The 20,699-nt window shown below is 41.0% G+C and overlaps 1 protein-coding gene across 11 annotated transcripts in view; it reads right to left on the bottom strand.

Moving 5' to 3' along the window:
- The window catches only part of SENP8 (SUMO peptidase family member, NEDD8 specific), a 41,264-nt gene that overhangs the window by 9,881 nt on the left and 10,684 nt on the right, over nucleotides 1-20,699 (bottom strand). For 3 of the 11 annotated variants that reach the window (XM_025472290.3, XM_049104434.1, XM_025472291.3), the window contains exon 2: nucleotides 15,617-17,371. The exons of the other annotated variants lie outside the window; for them this stretch is intronic. In XM_025472290.3, coding sequence (XP_025328075.1) covers nucleotides 16,697-17,335 — 639 coding nt within the window. In that variant the 5' untranslated portion in view covers nucleotides 17,336-17,371 and the 3' untranslated portion in view covers nucleotides 15,617-16,696. Of the gene's footprint in view, nucleotides 1-15,616; nucleotides 17,372-20,699 lie in introns of those variants that run through there. 11 annotated transcript variants of the gene reach the window in all.

Genomic DNA, 20,699 nt, shown 5'->3' with positions numbered 1-20,699 from the left:
CCCAGAATCTCAAGTACTCTGCAAATCTCACAAGACTAGCCGGGCTGCCTCATACTTGAGGCGTCTTGGGAAGGGGAATAGCGGCCACAACCTCCCTAGGCATCTGCCTCTGTTGGGGGGACACCCAGAATGCTTTCCTCTTTCTCTTGGGCGGCTTCAAAGCAATGTCCTTGGTTCAAATGATACTGTGCTTCTGACTCAGGAATGAAAGTCCAGAGCTCAGAGCCAGAAAATTCCCATGTCCCTTTTATATGACATCAAGCCTAGATTAGGGAGGTTAAGTTTCAATTTGGGACACATCGCCTTTCTTTTTCCCTAGGATGCCCCCTCTGGAGGCACTGGGGACATAGTGAACATATCAGGCTGTATCTCTGTGTCCCCATGGCACTTATGCTCCATGTAAACGTTAGGTTCCAAGTAAATATGTAAACAAGCAAGGTAAGTACGGGTTGTGATTAGGTTCCATGAAGGGGAGAAATGGTGATAGGAGAGTAAATGGGGAGTTGGCTGTAGATGGGGACTCAGGAGATGTTCTCCGAAGTGACATTTAGGTCAGTGTTAAAGGATGAGGAACCAGCCATGGGAGGAGTGTTGCATGGTAAATGGACCAGTAACTGCAAAAGGTAGGAAAGAACGCATGTGTCTCTGCACAGAGAGACCATCTGCATGACTCTAGGGTATGGATCAGGTGGGAGTGATGTGGAGAGAGGTTGGAGAGGTAGGTCAACACCAACAACGCATACAACGAAGTAAAAAATGGGTGGAATGTCTGGGTGGCTCAGTGGTGGAGAACCTGCCTTTGGCTCAAGGCGTGATCCTGGGGTGCTGGGATGGAGTCCCACACTGGGCTCCCTGCAGGGAGCCTAACTCTCCCTCTGCCTGTGTCTCCGCCTCTCTCTCTCTCTCTGTGTCTCATGAAGAAATAAGTAAAATCTAAAAAAAAAAAAAAAATGGTAAGAAACTTGAATAGACATTTCTCTGAAGAAGGGATACAAATGGCCAACAAGCACATGAAAAGATGCTCAATGTTACTAGTCATTAGGGAAATGCAAATCAGAACCTCAATCAGGTATCACTTCACACACATTAGGATGGCTAATCTCAAAAAGAAAACAAGTATTGGTGAGGATGTGGGGAAACTGGAGCCCTGTGCACTGCTGGTGGGAATGTAAAATGGTACAGTCGCTGTGCAAAACAGGATGGCAGTTTTTCAAAGAATTAAAAGCAATTACCATAAAATCCAGTAATACCACTTCTGGCTCTATACCCAAAAGAACTGAAAGCAGTTTTTGAAGAGTTATCTATCTGTACACCCATGTACAGAGCAGCATTATTCCTAACAGCCAGAAGGTAGAAGCAACCCAGGTGTCCATTAACCAATGACTGGGTAAACAAAATGTGGCATATGCATAGACTGTAATGTTATTCAGCCTTAAAAAGGAGGAAAATTCTAACACATGCCGTAACATGGATGAACTTTGAGGGCATTTTGCCAAGTGAAATAAGCCAGTCACAAAAAAGACAAATACTGGAGCACCTGGGTGGCTCAGTTGGTTGAGCGACTGACTTGATTTTGGCTCAGGTCATGATCTCAGGGTCTTAGGATCAAGCCCTGCATCAGGCTCTGCTCTCAGCAGCGAGCCTGCTTCTCCCTCTCCCTCTGCTCCTCCCCCTGCTCACTCTTTCTCTCTCTCTCTCTCTAAAATAAATAAATCTTTAGAAAAAAAAAGTCAAACACTGTGTGACTCCACTTCTGTGAGGTGCCTAGACAGTCACATTCATAGAGACAGAAGTAGAATAGTGGTTGTCGGGCAGGGGGAAGGGAAGTGGGACTGAGTGTTTAATGGACATAGAGTTTCAGTTTTACAAGATGAACAGAGTTCTGGAGATGCTGATGGTGGTTGCACAGAAATGGGAATATACTTGGCAGTATGGAACGATACACTTACATATGGTTAAGATGGTAAATTTTAGGTGTATTTTAACGCACACATGAGGTTGGAGAGGTAGGCAGAAAAAGGAAGTTTGGATTTTATACATTCCCTGGGTATTACGGCTCAGATCTGAAAGTTTGGAGTCTGGAGGATCAGTGGCTGCTGAAACCAAGTGCTTTCTCTTGCTGGAGGAAATGAACATGTGAATGTAATATGCAGGAAAAAAAAGGTTAATAATCTACATAATAAATCCCCTTTCCTTTATTCCCAGGGACCGGTTTATAGCAGCAGCATCACAGAGACAGCATATAATCTTTGTATTTTTTAAAAAAGATTTTATTTATTCATGAGAGACACAGAGAGAGAGAGAGAGAGAGAGAGAGGCAGAGACACAGGCAGAGGGAGAAGCAGGTTCCATGCAGGGAGCCTGATGCGGGACTCGATCCTGGGACCCCAGGGGATCATACTCTGAGCCAAAGGCAGACACTCAACCGCTGGGCCACCCAGGTGCCCCTGTATTTTTAAAGTTGAAATGGGCTTTTTTTTTTTTTTTAAGATTGTATTTATTTCAGAGAGAGAAAGCAAGCACAAGCAGGGGGAGCGGCAGTCAGAGGGAGAGGGAAAAGCAGGCCCCCCATGGAGCAGGGAGCCTAACTCAGGACTCGATCCCAGGACCCTGGGATCATGACACGAGCAGAAAGCAGACACTTAACCGACTGAGCCACCCAGGTGCCCCTGAAATAAGCTAACTTTCTAGGGAAGAAACAACTGCCTTAAATTTGGAGAAACTGAAGAAATAAATACATGTATCTAGGGATATGTGTATACACACACACACACACACACACACACACACACACATTTCTTCATTATGTACCTATACATTTATCGTGCAGGAACAAGGGTTTTACAACACGGGTGTAGCCAGACAAGGAGGGGTCGTGGGAGGAGCAGGAGCTCTAGTGAAAAGGGCATTCAGGAATGAGGGGCGCTCCGGAGAACTGTACCCCACAGGGGCCTCCTGCGGGTAGGGGACTGCCCCTACCCCGACTCCCGGCGCCCAGCCCCCTGGCCTTGGCCCTTCAACCTGGTGGCCATGGCACTGGGGCCCTGTCGAGCTGGGTGAGGTCATGAACCTGTGCTGCTCCTCTCTGGGTAAAGAGGTGTCCTAGGGTGGAGAAGCTTCTCAGAAGGCTCTCAGCTTTGTCTCAGGCGGGGACAGAAGCCAGATCTCCAGGCTGAGCCCTTTGAAGGGGACGAAATGGCATGTGGGCCACTAGGTGGCAGCAAAGTCCAGCAGGACCTGGAGCCTCAGGAGAGGAACAGACTCATGCTCCCTCCTGGAAGAATGCCGCCCCCCCCCACTGCCCCCCAACTGTCCCCTTGTGCGGTGAAGACGGGCCAGGTGTGGTTCAAGTCCAGGGCATGGCCAATCCAGTGGCAGAAGGGAAGTTCTGGCAAGCTCCTGTGGCCATTCCTCCACGGTAGCCTTTGATCCTTTCTCTTTTCCTTTCCCCCTTCCTTCCTGGGGAGGGGAGAGGTTGGGGAGACGGAGAGGGGGGCGCGTTCCCAAGGGCTCCCCAGACCTTCTGAAGGTCAGGCCAGTAGGGAGGCAGAACTGGCAGGTGTCAAGACCCAGCCTGTGTTGTGTGCGTGTGTGTGGGGAAGGGGCGGGTGTTTTTTTTGGGGGAGGGGATGGGTAGGTGTGGAGGGGGAGGTGGGGGTGCTCAGCTTCTCTTTCAACAAAGGCATAGAAATCCCAGCGCTTCTCCTTAACCTGCCCTTGCTTTCAGTAGCATCTTCTCTTGCTCAGGACACAGAATTACAGAAACCAGGCTCCAGCAAAGTACAATTTCCAGAGGCTACAACACTGTTTCTTCTACCTTTATGCAGAGATGAAGGGGCTGGACCCCAGAGGAAAGGATTCAGATTTAGAAGGTTAACACTGCTTTGTCCACCTAAAGTGAGAGGGAGGGAAGTGTTTAAGCCTCTGAAACGATAATCCAGAGAAACCTGAGTGCATCTCCCTGCGTGCCTGACCTCCACAGAGCCAAGGAGCACCTGGCGCCCAGCAGGCCCAGCTTGCTGGGCTGCCTTTGTCTTGGCAGGGCTCCTTGCCTTCCCGGAATGTGTTCCTTCTTGTTTGCCACTCAGTGCCTGGCCCAAAGCCAAACCTGGGCTGCTCGGAATACCATGCCCCACTCTCTTTTCTCATAGAATCTGAGACAAGGCTCTCTTCCACTTGGGGAAAAGGCCAGGACGTCTCTACAGCCTCATTCCACTGGTGCCCACTTCTCTAGGGATATCAGACCCTCCAACTGCTGAGAGCAGAATCACTTAGGGAGGATACAGCTGGGACCCTGGCAAAGCAGAATGTGCCATATTGACATCCTGTCCTATTGGTAGCCTTCTAAATTGGGCCAGAGTGGGCAAAGTGTTACTCATGAGCTATTCATTAACTTGTTAAATGCATAAAGGTTGGCTTAGGCACCACTTTGAGAAAATGTGACACCCCCTGATCTTGGATTCACTCTAGCATGAAGGCGTGTTAATTGGTGCAGAATTTCTGATGCAAGTTTTTCTTTGCTGTTAGTTCCAAATACCAGGCTAGTCTGAATGCATGCTCTCTCCAGTACATAACTACCATTAAAAGACTTAAGCGCATTCCATGAGTGCCCAACTGTATACTACTATAGATACTATGATAATATAATTTTCTGAGCACTTAACTGGGTACCAGGCCCTGTACAAGGTGTTTTTGTGGGTTTTTTTTTATACTCATCTCATTTGACTCTCAATACAAGAAACCCTCAATAAAACAATACAGTTTTCACATCTTATTGCTGTGCAAACTGAGACTGAAAGGCCAGAAATACAATATGGAACCCTTTAGGGAGTTTACTGAGGAAACAAGATAGAAGGAAGAACTATGTGACAGTGTAAGACACGTGAGCCATAAGAAGTACAAAAGGGAGTGGTATAAAAAGAGACTGACTCATTGGCAGAGGGGTGTGCAGCATGTGTGGGCTTCAAAGAGTGAGTAAGATTTGGAACAGAAGAGATCCTCACAAGGTACATGTTTGGAGATAACATTGGTAAAAGGATGATGATATGGAGGATAGTGCAGATAAAAGCTTAGGAGAAGCAGAGTTCCTGCTGGAAAATGAATACACACGTGGGCAAAATCCCTCAGGATTTAAATGTCAGGATGAGAAGGAAAGACTTGATCTTTCAGGCAATGAGGAGCTACTGGAGCTTAGGAGTGATGGATGAATCTGGTGGTTTAGGAATACTGTTTTGGTAGTGGAGTACAAAGCAGATTAAAAGTCCAGCAGAATATCTAGATCATGGTTTCTCAATTTCAGCACTACTGATATTTTTGGGCTGCAGAGTTCTTTGTTATAGGGGTTATTCAGTGCATTGTAGAATGCTTAGCCATATCCTCAGCCTTTGCCCACCTCATGCCAGCAGCACCCCACCCCCACCCCTTGTGTGATAACCAAAGACATCTTCAGATGTTGCCAGATGTCCCCTGGGGGGCAAAACTAATTGAGAATCACTGGTCTAGATGGCAGATTAGGGCTCGGGCCTCAGAATATTGGCATGTATTTTCAGAAGTCACCTAGGTCAATCTATTGACTTTTAGAATAGCTGACAAAAATAAAAGTGGTTTCTTTGCCACAGGAAATTCATCATCAATGCCAAAGAACTTAATGGCCTAGAGAAAAGAGGTCTCCAAAGTAGACCATTCTGCATATTAGGAACCTCTAGAGGATACTCCAAAGCTACAGATAATGTGTTCTCTACTCATTAGCCAGAAAGTGGTTGATATCAGGATTTTTCTGCTTACCTTCCACCCCCAAGTCCTATATTGCTCAACAGCCACTTTGAGTAAGGAATGCCCAATCTGTCTGCAGGCAGAGAAGCTACTGATATGTAATTTTGCTAGGGTTTGCATTCACCTTTCCGAAATTTTGTTTTTGGCAATTAGTAAAGTCGATGGGTAGAGCTTAGCCTGCCAAGGGAGAGTTATGATTTACTGAGATATGTCTTTGTCTAAAGGAGGAATCAGTGAAGTACAGCCCACTGGATGGCTGGTTATTTTTGTTTTTTTTTTTTATTTATTTATGATAGTCACACAGAGAGAGAGAGAGAGAGAGAGACACACAGGCAGAGGGAGAAGCAGGCTCCATGCACTGGGAGCCCGACGTGGGATTCGATCCCGGGTCTCCAGGATCGCGCCCTGGGCCAAAGGAAGGCGCCAAACCGCTGCGCCACCCAGGGATCCCCTTTGTAAATAGTTTTATTGGAACACAGTCACACTCATTAATTTATATACAGTCTCTGGCCACCCTAGAGCATCCAAGGCAGAGGTTGTGTAGTTACAACAGAGACCTTATGAACTATGAGTCTGTAATATTTACTAATATTTAATAAAGTGTTTGCTGATCCATGGTCTAAGGGAAAATATGTATGTTGTACAAAATTGCGGACTGAGATTCTCATTCTGTCCCTGGGGATGACAGGTTTTCATTTTTTTTTTCATTCAAATAATTATCATTGAGTGAGTTAGGCACTGAATGACTTAGGCATGATGCTAAGTGCTTGAGATATAGTAGTGAATAAGGTACATAAAGATCTTTAGCTTCATGGAGCTTATATATTTTAGTGGTGAGTGGAGGGAGGTAAAACAATAAGCAACAAAGATAATAAATTATAATAGTTATAATAAGTTATATTTTATACTAGAAGGTGATTAATACTAAGGGAAAAAGAAAAAGTACAAAGCAAGATAACTGGGTTTGGAAATGTTGATGAGGGATGCCGGGTGGCTCAGTGGTTGAGCATCTGCCTTTTGCTCAGGTTGGGGTCCTGGGGTTCTAGGCTTGAGTCCCACATTGGGCTCCCCACAGGAAGCCTGCTTCTCCCTCTGCCTGTGTCTCTGACTCTCTCTGTTTTTTTTTTTTTAATATTTTATTTATTTATTCATGAGAGACAGAGAGAGAGAGAGAGTCAGAGACACAGAGAGTCAGTAACTATACTGGAATTAAAAAATAAAAGAAGATGATGGTTGGGAAGGTCTGATTGAAAAGCTGATATTTATTCAAAGATGTAGGGATCCCTGGGTGGCGCAGTGGTTTGGCGCCTGCCTTGGGCCCAGGGCGCGATCCTGGAGACCCGGGATCGAATCCCACGTCGGGCTCCCGGTGCATGGAGCCTGCTTCTCCCTCTGCCTATGTCTCTGCCTCTCTCTCTCTCTGTGACTATCATAAATAAATAAAAAAACAAACAAACAAAAAAAAAACAAAGATGTAAAAGGAGCGAGAGAACACACTGGGAATTCCAGGCAGCATAGCCAATGCAAACGTTCTAAGGTGCCTGCCTTTATTCAGTAACAGCAAGGATGCAGGTGGAGCTGAAGAGAGACAACAAGGGGGCAGGACTAGGAAGTGAGGTCAAAGAGGTATCAGTGGAGTAGTGCAGGGTAGCAGGGGGTGGGGAGATCACAGAAGACTGTAAGAACTTTGGCTTTTACTGTGAGTGAAATGGGAATCACAGGAGTGAATAACAAGCTTTTACTATACAAGTTTTAAAAGGATCATCCTTAAAATAAAATAAAATAAAATGAAAGGATCATCCTTGGCTGGCGGGGGTGGAAGCGGGGAGGTCAGTTCGAGACTTTTGTGGCAATCCAGGGGAGAGATGATGGTGGCTCTGACGAGAGTGGTAGAAGTAGAGATGGTGGGAATAGGCAGATTCTGGATATTTTCTGAAAGTAAAAACAGACTTTCTTGTCAAACTAAAGATGGAATACAACAGAAAAAAAAGAGTCATAAAGGATGACTCTGTGTTTTAACTTGAAAGGATGGATAGAGTGAGTTGCCACCGACTGAGATGGAGAAAGCCATGAGTGCTGGAGTTTGAGGAAGGAATATCAGAAATGTAATACTGGACATGCTAAGTTTGAGATGAGCTTTAAACATACAAGTGGGGAATGTCAAGTGGGCAATTGGCTATATACGGGTTTGGAGTTCCAGAGAGAAGTCTGGGAGATATAGATTTGGGAACTGTCGACCTAGGGATGTTATATCTAGGAGCACAGAATTGGATGAGTTATCTATCACCAAGGGGTTGAGTATCTGTCCACAGAGGAGAGGATGGTGGACCGAGCCCTGTGGCACACTGTCCATGAGAGATCAGGAAGCTAATTACTGTATATCAAGGACTGACAAATGCTGCTAATAAATCATATTTCTTTTACTGTGGCTCAACAAAAGTACTTTTTCACTTGAATGCAACCCCAAAGTTTCTAACGTGGGCAACTCCAAACAATTTAATGTATAAGGGTCATTCTCAATACAAAAGCGGCCTCAGCCCCACTTCCAACCATTGTGGGAAGTCCTGAGACTTCAATTTCCCCAAGTGTTTCTAAGTCACTTCCCTATCTCCTGGGTCAGACCACGATGCAGCCTGCTTGTCTCCTGTTCCTTTGGCTATTGCCCTCTTGCCCGTGATGTGCTAGTCCTCTTCCCTCATTCCTCTAAATGACCCACCACCAAGATGGTTGGGTGTATCCAAATTACACACGAGGTTTAGAGTTAATGGAAGGCTACAGCACAAAGCAGAAAACAACTTCAAAGTCAGTGTATACATGACTGCTCATAGAAATGGAAAGCCATTCTCCACTCTCTTGGGAAACTTCTCACTGGCCATCTCCAGCACGCCACTGCCTCCTGCTATGTTTCTGGCAGGCACTCCATCTCAGTTCTTTTCATCAATATCTCTCCATTTCTTTCTTACCTAGGCCTCATTCTCTTTTCCTAGGGCATCCAATGAAAATTCAAATTTCTTTTATTTTATATTTGGAGTAACTGATCTTTCTTTATATCCCCCCGACCCACTCAAGCCAATCCCAGGGAGTTGACTTTTCTCAACAAAAAGGTCCATCTAGTCCATCTAGATATTTACCTCAATAAACAATGAAGCCTCTAGAAGTACATTATGCCATATTCCTGAAAACAGAAAGGTTATTCCTTTTGAGAAAATAAAATGGAAAAAACCACTATCACTAAACAAACATTATGGTGGTTAAAAGTACAGGTTTTGGAATCAGTACATCTGCACTTAAACCTCATCAAGTTACTTAACTTGGGCAACAACGCTAAGCCTTAGTTTTCTCATTTCTAAAAGGTAGATAGTATCTACCATACAAGTTTGTGGTGATTTTTATTTTTATTTATTTATTTATTTTTAAAGATTTTATTTATTCATGAGAGACACAGGGAGAGGCAGACACACAGGCAGAGGGAGAAGCAGGCTCCATGCAGGAGTCCGATGCGGGACTCGATCCTGGAATCCCGGCTGGGATCATGCCTTGGGCCAAAGGCAGGCACTCAACCACTGAGCCACCCAGGTGTCCCTATGGTGATTTTTAAATGGGAAAATTCATGTCAAATCCTTAGAAGTCCCTGGAATATAGAAAGAGCTCAATGAAAGTTATTACTTTTTAAACTTCAAGAAATAAATTTAAGCCAAGTATAAAATCCAATGTTGGTAGGGCTACATGGAATTAAGTTTAGGTTTTGTTTTATATATATATATAAACACACACATATATTTATGTATATATTATGTATATATAATGTATATATTATGTATATATAATGTATATAATATATATAATATATTTAAACATTCAGGTATTTAGAGAGAGAACACCTGTGTGCACAAGCAGGTAAAGGGGCAGAGGGAGGACAGAAGCTCAAGAGGGAGAGAGTCACTGGGGGCTTGATCTCATGACTATGAGAACTTGACCTGGACTAAAACCAAGTGTTGGGCGTCTGACCAACAGAGCCACATGGGTACTCCTGTATCATATATTTTTAATGGTACTAATACATTGATTCTTTCTTTTGAGAACTCTCTGGCTGGCTATATGAAGGCATAGAAATTGCTCATATGCTTTGATGCCCCAATTCTACTCTTAAATTCCTCAAGCAGATAATTTGAAATGAAAAGTTATTTATGAAGAGTATTTGTAGCACTGCTATTCAGAACAACATTAGAACTAACAAAAAAGCCTAGGAGTCAGGAAATGGCTAAGAAAATCATGACCTATTAACTTGATGTAATCTCATGTTGCCTTTAAGCATAAGTAGACAATGATTTAGGGCAGAAATCTGTAAAAAAGCAGAATTAAAACTGCTTACACACAGGGCGCCTGGCTAGCTCAGCAGGCAGAGCATGCAAGTCTTGTTCTCAGGGTCGTGAGTTCAAGCCCAACATTGAGTATACAGCTTACTCAAAAAAAAAAAAAAAAAAAAAAAAAAAAAAGAAAAAAAAAAAGGAAAGAAGTGCTTACACAGGGATTACAACTATGTAAAATGTGAAAACCTCAAATCAGCAAATAAATCAAAGAGATGCCCATATTAGAGTTACATGTTTCATGAGTTTCTTATTTTCTGTCAGGTTGCTTAAGTTCATCAACCTCCCTCCCCCCACGATAGCTTGCTCTTATGCAAACATGAAATGTTATGCTGATAACATGGCGTTTTGATTCCTGCTGCCATGCCGTGGAAGGATGATGGGCTCTTTCTGATAAATTGCTTTTATATTTGCATCTTTTCATTTAGCAAATAACAACCAGTGTCTATGTGCCAGGGACTATTTAAACAGCAGGGATTCAATGATGAATAAATCAGACATGGTCCCTAGCCTTCAGGGCATTTACAGTTTAGTGGGAAGAGAGATATAACACCAAAAATTACATATGATTTGGGCACACTGAAAACAAATTAGTCTGTAAGAGATTACATAGGAGATTCTTTGATGAAGAGTGTGGGGGAATTAGAGGGGAAGAAAACATCAGGTGGGAAGGGTTTAAGAGGAGAAAAGAACGGGTTATGTTGGAGGAACTATAAGAAAGTCTGCAAAGGGGCACCTAGGTGGCTCAGTCAGTTAAAGTGCCTGCCTTTGGCTCAAGGTCATGATCCCAGGGTCCTGGGATCGAGCCCAACATCAGGCTTCTTGCTCAGCAGGCAGCCTGATTCTCCCTTTCCTTCTGCCGGTCCATTCCCCCTGCTTGTGGTATCAAATAAAAAAAATAAAAAATCTTAAAAATAAAAAAAGGTCTGCAGAGTTGGAGCACAGTAAACTAGGGCAAGGGTGGTCTAGCTCATAAAGATGCAGGAAAAGCAGGAAGGAGCCAGATTATGCTGAACTTTAAAATATTGGCAGAATATAAAATAGACTGAGGGACAGAGAGTATGCGTGAATACTAAAAGTGTACCCTAGAAGCTATTGTGGCAGTCTGGATGAGAGCGGACTGGTTGTGGTGGCATTGATGATGCAGAGAGAAATACACAAATTCAAAGGATATTTAGGTTGTGGAACAAACACAGGAGATTGATAGATGTGGAATGTGTGAGAAAGAGACAAGTCAAGGATGACTCCTAAATTTTTGGCTAGAACTTGGTAGGCAGTGATGTCATTTTTTTAACATAGGGAATACTGATAGAGCAGGTTTGATGATGTGGGAGGATGATTGAGCTTTGGGATTTGCTGGGTTTGAGTTGCTTGTGAAATATCCAAGGGAAGATGCCTAGTAAAAGGATATACAGGTAGAATTTTGGAAGAGTTCAGGAGAGCAGTACAGGTCAGAAGTGCCCAATTTATCATTGGCCTGGGGCATGGCCTAGGAAGTATGTACAGAATGAGGAGAAGAGGGCTTTTGGGACAAAACCCTGAGAATCTTTACCAAGTTGAAAAGAAACTGGCAAATAAGAAAGAGTGGTCAGAGAAGTACTAGGAAAACTAGGCATCACATCAATTAAAGGAAGAGTGGTTTGAAAAGGAGGCTTTAATGTTGCTAGGAAAACTAATAAAATAAGAACCATAAACGATCTTATTAAGCATTTTTTATACAGTGGTGGAAGCAGAATCTAGATTAAAGTGGTTGAGAAGTGGGAGTGAGGTGAGAAATTGTGACACTTCAGATCTCGCTGTTAATGGGGGGGGATCAAAAGGTCAATATCTAGAGGAAGACATGAGATCATGCTTTTATTTATTTTTAAAGATGGAGAGATTTAACACATCTATACATCTAGATGCTGATGGAAAGGAGCCAGCAGAGGGAGTAGATGATGATGATGATGATGATGATGATGTGTGTATGTGTTGTTTGCACAGGGATTAGCCTTTTGCTGTGAGGGTTATTGCAACAGGAGTGAAGAATGCTCAAAAATGGGTATAGATACAGGTAAGTTTATAGATATAGTGTCAGGAAAGTTGAAGGACTTCACGGTAATTTCTATTTTCTCTGTGAAGTTTCAGAGTACAGGAGGAGGTAAGGGTTTGAGGAATGAAGACTGAGGTAGCAGTAGTGGAGAGCTGGCATGAGTGGGCTGTTGAAGCACAACTCAGTGAACATCTTTATCTAGTTTGTGTCATGAAGGAAAGGGTTTTCTTCCAAATAGAGGATACTTCATTTGGGTACACAGAGGGAAAAGAGCCATGAAGTAATTTCTTGTCTTTTAACACAAACTGCAGCATCTAAGATTAATTTTGTCCAGATTACTGGTAAATCCTCCCTACTACTGACACCAAAGTTGGCTACCATTTCCTTTGAAACTCTGACATGTTAGTTTTTTTCTAACTATACATAAGAAAACTTTGTTTATATGCATTTAGGGCCTCATTTTTCCTTAGAGTAATTTCATTTGTCTCATTTTCCCCACTTCTGTACAGAGTGCTCCATCTGTGCTTAGTTTCATTTATATGAAATGAAATTCCTTCAAGTCTTCTCTTTTTTTATGAGATTGCTCAGGCTACTGTTCTCATTCTACTTCCCATCTTTCATATATGTGGAATCTGAAAGGAAGTACAATGTAGGGCTTTTATTTTATTTATTTATTTATTTATTTATTTATTTATTTATTTATTTATTTATTTATTTATTTATGATAGTCAGAGAGAGAGAGAGAGAGAGAGAGGCAGAGACACAGGCAGAGGGAGAAGCAGGCTCCATGCACCGGGAGCCCGATGTGGGATTCGATCCCGGGTCTCCAGGATCGCGCCCTGGGCCAAAGGCAGGCGCCAAACCGCTGCGCCACCCAGGGATCCCCTGTAGGGCTTTTAAAATACATCAGATCAGTACATCAATGTCAGGAGCTGATCCAAATATGACCTAATATATAAAACAAAGCCAGTTATTATAGAGACTCTGCTACCTAGCAGTTGAGATGACAATTTCTCACTCTTGCTTTCTGTGATATATGCCAGCTGAATTTATGAAATTTATAAAGTGAGGTGAGATTATTTAAAATATTCAAGCAAGGAGTTTTGGCCACCATTTCTGGGAAAAGGAGAAAGGAATAGGTGGAAAGAGGGTGAGGAAGGAGATGGAAACCCTCATGTGACTGAGCTGCTGAGTTGGCTTCTTATCTATGAAGAGAATAATGATACCTGGCAAACCATGACAATTAAATGAGGTTATATAATTATAATAATACGTAGTAACATAACGTAACTTGCACATTATAAAGTGATACAAAGATTAGTTGTTGCCACTTAGAATCCTTGAATAGTTTTCTCTTTTGTACATAATAGTATTTATCAGGCCATTTTTACACAGCTATTTTAGTTTGCAATGCAAAACTTGTTGCTAGATTTAAAATGAACTGGGCACTGAGAAAGAATGGGAATAGGTTTATTTTAGTGTAGGCTTTACATATGATACTTAATTCTTATAGTACCTGCTTAAACAGACTACTACTTTGATTTTGCAGATGAGGCTACTCAATCTTAAACCTGCCTGAGGCTTATACATTTATAACACACAGGGCTTGAATTTGATTGATACATTCATGCTCTTTCCCACAGCAACATGTAATTTCAGTATTTTCCCCTTTTCTAAGTGATGGAGGAAAAAAATAACCATGTGACTGAGAAATTCCACTTTGTCCTTTCAATGAAATATGTATTAAAACATATGATCAATACGGAGATAGTAAAAATTATAGTAAAAATAATAACGTACATATCAGAAATATAATCCACATGTGATTTTTAAAGTATTCTGATCTGATTAGGGCTAGAGATTATGAAGTTTAATAGCTATCTAGCCAAAGGGGAGAAATACTTAGGATTTGAACAGTATTAAATAGCCCACTGTATACCTAAAACTAATGTAACATTACGTGTCAGTGATACTAAAAAAAAAAAAAAAAAAAAATCCCACTGACACTTATTTTTATTTTTGATCACCATCTATAGCTGGGTTTACAAATGACAACTTTCCAAATTCCATGAGGCATAGGATGGACAAGTATGAATCTACAAATGGAGCAATACATCAGGGTGTTTGAAAGCAGGGAAGTTCAGTATAGTAATTGCTTAATCCAATTCTGAGAAACCTGCTTTCCTTTTGAATGTTCTGAAGCTGAGTTTTGCAGACTGGATTCTTCTGACTCTAAGAGAAAAGGAAGCACAGTACCACAAAAGAGCTTTTCCCAATTTTGTATCACATATTATCAATGGTGTATGGTCAAGCAAGAGCACAGCTTATGGCTGTTATAGTACATAGTGAAATACTATAAGTAAACTCTTTTTCAAGTCTGTCATTTTTCTTTTAAAGATTTTGTTTATTCATGAGAGACACGAGAGAGAGAGAGAGAGAGAGAGAGAGAGAGAGGCAAGAGGCACAGGCAGAGAGAGAAGCTGGCTCCATGCAGGGAGCCCAATGTGGGACTCGATCTTGGGACTCCAGGATCACGCCCTGGGCCAAAGGCTGGGGCTCAACCACTGAGCCACCCAGGGGTCCCAAGCCTGTCATTTATAATGCTAACACAAATGGCATACTCACAAGTTTTATAGAAAACTAACCCATGGCACAGTCCAACCATGTTATATATTTAGAAAAGGAGACCTTAGACTTTATTATTTATTTATAAGATTTTACTAGTTCTGTTCAAAAAATAATTTATTTCTGGTGTGACTTTTAGGGAGTTGGGAAAGATTGCTCTCATATGGATTGACCTGTAAGAGGGAGACAAGCTGACATTTAAACAGACATACTTTGTGTTATCAGAAGGACTATTCCCAGAGAGCATTTGAGTCGTTCATAATCTAGACTAGATACCTAAGTCAACAGTTACTGAAATGATATTGCTGTCTTATCTTTATCTACACTCATGGCCTCAGCAATCTATGTCACTCCTCTTGCTGTCCTTCCCTCCCTATTTCACCTCTATGTTTGAATGCCAGTTCCTAATCTTTTCTTTTTCCTGCTCCCATTTTCATTAGGTCTCTTTTGTATCTAAAACATACTGACTTGAAATGGAAACTTTTTGTAGCTTTCTCAGACTTTCAGTTTTAACTCTAGTTCACTCCGTCTGCTATGTAACCTGTATTACTTACACTGTGTTTTCCCTCCCTGACGAAAAGGAACTGAGTTACTGCCTTTGCGGTTACTGAGTGGTGAGGTTATTTTGGGCCATGAGGGCTGGGGGCAAAGGTAGGCTGGGGAGGGAGGCGAAATAAATTTCGCAGCTGAAACTAATCTTTGGTTTTCAAGTCTCATATACATTGCAATCTAATTCTTGTTAGGAGTAGAATTAATGTGTGTACCCAGCATATCATCTGGTTGTTAATTATTTGAAACTCAGAAAAAAACACAACAATGATTTAGGAGGGATAGCATTTCTTTTTATTCTTGGTTCCGTATTTAAAAAACATCGTCTGCATTTTGAATTAAGTGGAAAGGTTGAGAAAGGTCACTTTTTCTGTTTTATAATTGCAAAAACAAACCAACTTTTAGCTTGCAAGTTTTAGCTACAATAATAATCCTGACATCACCATGACATAACTGGAAACAATTTTGCCAGATTATGGATAGAAAGGAAAGGAAAAACTATGACTATCAGAAAGCAGTAATATTTATTAGCAATACAGGTAACCTTGGAAAGTTATCAGCTACAAGTTTTAAAACCACAAAACTTTGGATACAAGGAAGGAGTGTGTGCGTGGCTAACAGAGGAGGTTAAGAAAAGCTGTTATCAATGCAGAGCAGTAAGCCGACCCATTTACTGAGCAAATTAAAAGGTCCAACAGCCATTTATCTTAATGAAATTACTCAAGATTCCCCTTTTCTTAAAGCAGTCCAGGAATCAGATGGGGGAAGACAGGCTAACATCATCTTTATCAAGGATCTGCAAAGATTACAAAGATAGCCAGGAAAGCATGGTGAATGGAAGAGATGTCGCAGAAATGAGTAATTGATTCTCCTAATATTTAGATCTTGAATTAGGTTAGATCTTGACCTGCTTCTAGCCAGTTGATCTCTTTAAATATGTAGGCTGTAGGCTGTGCAGTAAGTTTTTGCTTCTTCTGTAATGTTCTTCTTACATTCCTCTAGATTTCACATATACTTGATTTCTTTAAAGATCGCTGCTTTTCCTTTGGAATAAGGCAATGTGGATAAGGGAGACAAAAAGGGAATTAATTAAACGTTAAGATAGCGTGGTTTTAAGGTTTTGATGCATAACTTCAAGACATTTTCACAGAGCACACTCCTCTCACGTTAGGGTTAAAGTGAAACTTTCCATTTGGATAATGCAGAGGATGACATTCTTCAGGGAAAAATAAAAGAACACTAAGCTTCCCCCTACTAGGCATCTTCTTTCAGGCACTGAGACTGCAGCCATCCAATAAATGGGGATGGGCAGAAAGAGAAGACTTCAAAAGTCATAGATATACTTTGAAAGCTAATTTTTGGCAAGTCTGGCAATGAGATCTTTCCATTCTCCTCTTTTCTTTGTGATGTATGTAGGAGTGAGTAGCTGCAATAGTGATTCTGGCTGTTGCCTAAAGAAGTTCTGACACAAGGCCTCAGTGTTACAAATCACATACATCCCACAGTCATAGCTGTTTTGTTGAGCAGGGGCTTTCTCTTCAACAAAGGCTAGTTTGTCTCCTTTTCTGCCTAAGAAAGCTTCCAGTTTCTCTGCTACCTGCTTTGCATGGACTGAGTTGCTTCTGCTATGGGAATCGTAATGAAAAAAGCTATTTTTGTCTTGGATATAAACCAACAAACTCCAATGGGTTCCTCCAGCTGCCTCGTTGGAATTATCATTGATGGCTAAAAATACAACTCTCTTGTTGGGGAGGTCCAGGGGTTCAAGGAACATGGCAATCTCTGTTTGGTTGCTAGTGCACTTGATGAACTGGGTAACTTCGGGGCTGATGAAGCAGACGTGGTCAGAGCAGTCATGAAACTGACTATTGGCAAAGTATTCAAAGGCAAATCCAATAATATGGTCATTGAGCCAGCTTGGAGGATCCAACAGTGAGACATCTGACTGCCGCAGTAGACTGTCCATGTAACTTAAGACTACAGGGTCCATCTTGTACCGACCAGGGCTGATCAGAAATTCCAGAAGCTGAGGAGAGGCAGAAGATAATATTTACTGTTGAATATGATACCTGGCTGTATAATGGGAGTGAGTAATAAATAGGAGGTACTTTTACAGAGTTTTGGTAAAGATTAAATATAATTGTAAAGTGTTCACCAACAATGCCTGGCTAAGAGTAAACATTCAAGAGACCCTAACTAATGTGCTGTATGTTAGTAATTAGTTAGAATGAAAACTTTGGAAAATTTTCATGCTAAAACAGTAAGCATGAATTTTTAATTTCCTCTTTAAATACAGAGTTTGGTTAAAATTGTAACAAACATTTACCAAACTTCTTAGCATTAACCATATTATCTGGCCATTTAATGAATATGCATGATAATAGTGGCAAATTATTTTACAGTAAAGTGAATTTTCAAAGATTGTAAAGAAAAATGTTGCTCATTAACAAAGGAAATAGTTTCCATTTCAACATTAATTTTCAAGAGATAAGATAAAAATATTGCTTCCTCATTCCACAATAGAAAGTGACAGTGATTAGAGTTGTAGTTAAAAAGAACCACAATTTTGAGAACAGAAAATTGTGAGAGTAACACAAATGAAGATCATGCCCTGTTCTGCCCAGTTGTGAGCATGAGTGATGTAATATGTCCTAGTCCATTTCCCATTTTTAACCTCAAGTGGTAAGATAAAGACTATGGAATGTTTATAATAAAAGTTAGAAAATCTTTTGTAAATTGAAAGGTAGTTAGGCACAGGAATCAAGAGACCTGGATGTAGCCCCAGTTCTATCAAAGAATTTAAATGATTTTGTCCTTGCTTTTGTTTTCTGTAAGAAGAGTATGTGTCTGTTTTGCATGCCTCAGTGAGTTGTAGGAAAGGCCAATTAGTTTTACTTGAAGGTATTAAAACAAAATAAGATGTACTATTAGTATTTATATTATTAATTGATATTAGTAATATGATCAGAAAATTTAGATAGTACTCCATACCAATGAAAGCAAATGAGGTTTGGAAACGAATATCTATTCATATTATCTTGTCCAAACAAAAGCATGATTAATTTAGAGAACAAGATAAATTATATAGTAAGATTAATACACTCATGACCACCCAAGGTAAGGTGCTTATAACAAAGAAAAGAAGTCTGGTAAATGTGAAAGGTAACATATTTGAGCCTTAGAGAGTTAACAGCTATTCATTACCTGACAGCATTACAACATCACTAAAAATCTCAAAGCAATAAACAGTCACATGCAGGTAGAGAGTAGAAAACAAAGCATATTGTAAGAATAATACCATTTCTATGAAAGACTGGGCTAGAATAATCAATTTAATCAATTCTGGCCATTAGACCAAGTAAACTACCACTTGATTACACTAGTAAAATAATAAAATTTTGTGGCACAACCATTTTCCTATACTCAAAACCCTGCAAAACCTATACAAAAAATAAATATACCCCTCAAGAAAAAAAGCCTAAAGTAAATGAGGTAACTAAGAAGCACCAAAGATGGTTTTATGTGCATACAGTATATTGTAAATCTGAACTACTTCAGAAACAATGTAAGACTGTTGATGAGAAAAAAATATACATATTAACATAGATATATAAAAAAGATGGCATGAGTTAAGATTTTCTTAAGAAGAGAGAATAACTTCAGCAGAGACATAAACAAGGGCCAGGAACAAAGTTAACGAGGCATAGAGCACATTTGCTATGGGTGGGCCACAGATTTGGCTGTAAGCTTTTTGGCAGCTAACCAGAGAGCGTTAAGTTAAACATTCACAATGTCCATAAGGTAAAAACAAAGTGACTGCTCAGGAAAGGTAAAAGCATTCTTTGTATTAAGGTTAGACAGTTTTCTTTAAAGAAATTTTCATAAAAGACACAGTATATCATAATGAATAATGTCCCACATATTTTTATAATAGATGAAGCCGTTTCAGAGGATTGTTTTTAATAATGATCCCTCACATCTAGCCTGATGGTAAATGAGTAAACAGCAATCTGGTAAAAGCCAAGTCTATGGAGGCTACTCAGCTTGCTGATCTCACTTAAGAGTAAATGAATATGAAAAGGGAAGTGCTTGTGCATCAGGCAAGTCTCCCTCAATCTCTCCCCCATGTTTTTAACGAATACTACATAATGGCGAGTGCCAGATTGTACTTCCTGGCAAATACTTGGGAGACCTACTCTCTATGCTGTCAGCTGAAATCAGACCCACATCTTAACAGCCAACCCAACTACAGACAGGAGGTCCCTATCTTGGAGGGAGTGACCGAAGTAGCCAATATTTCCTTCAGAAAAGTTTTAGTGCTTTGTTTGATTTTGAAAATACCCAAAACACAGACAATGGGTCGATCAAGGATCTAGCTCTATTCCATGGATGGAATGATTGCATGATTGCAATGGTTTAACTCCACCAATTCTAAAGCAAATGAAACTAAACTAGCCTTTGGCCAAACCACCGTTAGCCAAGAAAAACTCTAAACTTCACATCTGAAGACTTGAGTATTATTTATTTTATTATTTTTTAAAAGCTTTTATTTATTTATTCATGAGAGACACAGGGAGAGGCAGACACACAGGCAGAGGGAGAAGCAGGCTCCATGCAGGGAGCCCAATGTGGGACTCGATACCAGGACCCCAGGATCATGACCTGAGCCAAAGGCAGATGCTCAACTACTAAGCTACCCAGGCATCCTTGAAGATTTGAATTCTAGACTCAGTTCTGTTACTCACTGGCCATGTAATCATAGATAAGCCACTTAATTTCTTTAGGCCTCAGTATTCTCTTCTGTAAAGTGAGAAGTCATCACCTTTATCATAGAGTATTTGTCAATATAAAATGAAGAAACATCATTAACTAAAATTTTAAAAGATATAAAGTAGTATTTCCAGCGGCACCTGGGTGGCTCAGGCTGTTGGGCATCTGCCTTTGGCTTGGGTCATAGATCACAGGGTCCTGGGATGGAGCCCCGTGTCTGGCTCCCTGCTCAGTGGGGAGCCTGTTTTTCCCTCTCACTGCCACTGCTCCCCCTGCTTGTGTGCTGTCAAATAAATAAATAAAATCTTAAAAAAAAAAAAATGGTGAGAGAAAGGAAGGGAAATGCCTTTAGAAGGGAGGTCCAGTCTGGCTAGAATAAAGAATAAGGGTACAGGTGAGGGTTAGAAGATGATTATTAGAAGCTAAATGGCAACAGACTGAAGTCCAGGTGAAAGAGCTTGGAATTTATACTGAGGCAAAGGGAAGCTGTTATGGCAAGGCTGGTGCTTTAGGAAGTTTACTAATTCAACCAGGGTGTATAGGATTAATTGGTAGGGAGAGAAATTGGAAGAAGAGATCAAGTA

The sequence above is a fragment of the Canis lupus genome, chromosome 30 (assembly GCF_003254725.2).
Source record: "Canis lupus dingo isolate Sandy chromosome 30, ASM325472v2, whole genome shotgun sequence".
In the NCBI taxonomy this organism is placed as follows: domain Eukaryota; kingdom Metazoa; phylum Chordata; class Mammalia; order Carnivora; family Canidae; genus Canis; species Canis lupus.
The sequence above is the reverse complement of the archived record's forward strand: the minus strand, read 5'-3'. Positions and strand labels throughout refer to the sequence as shown.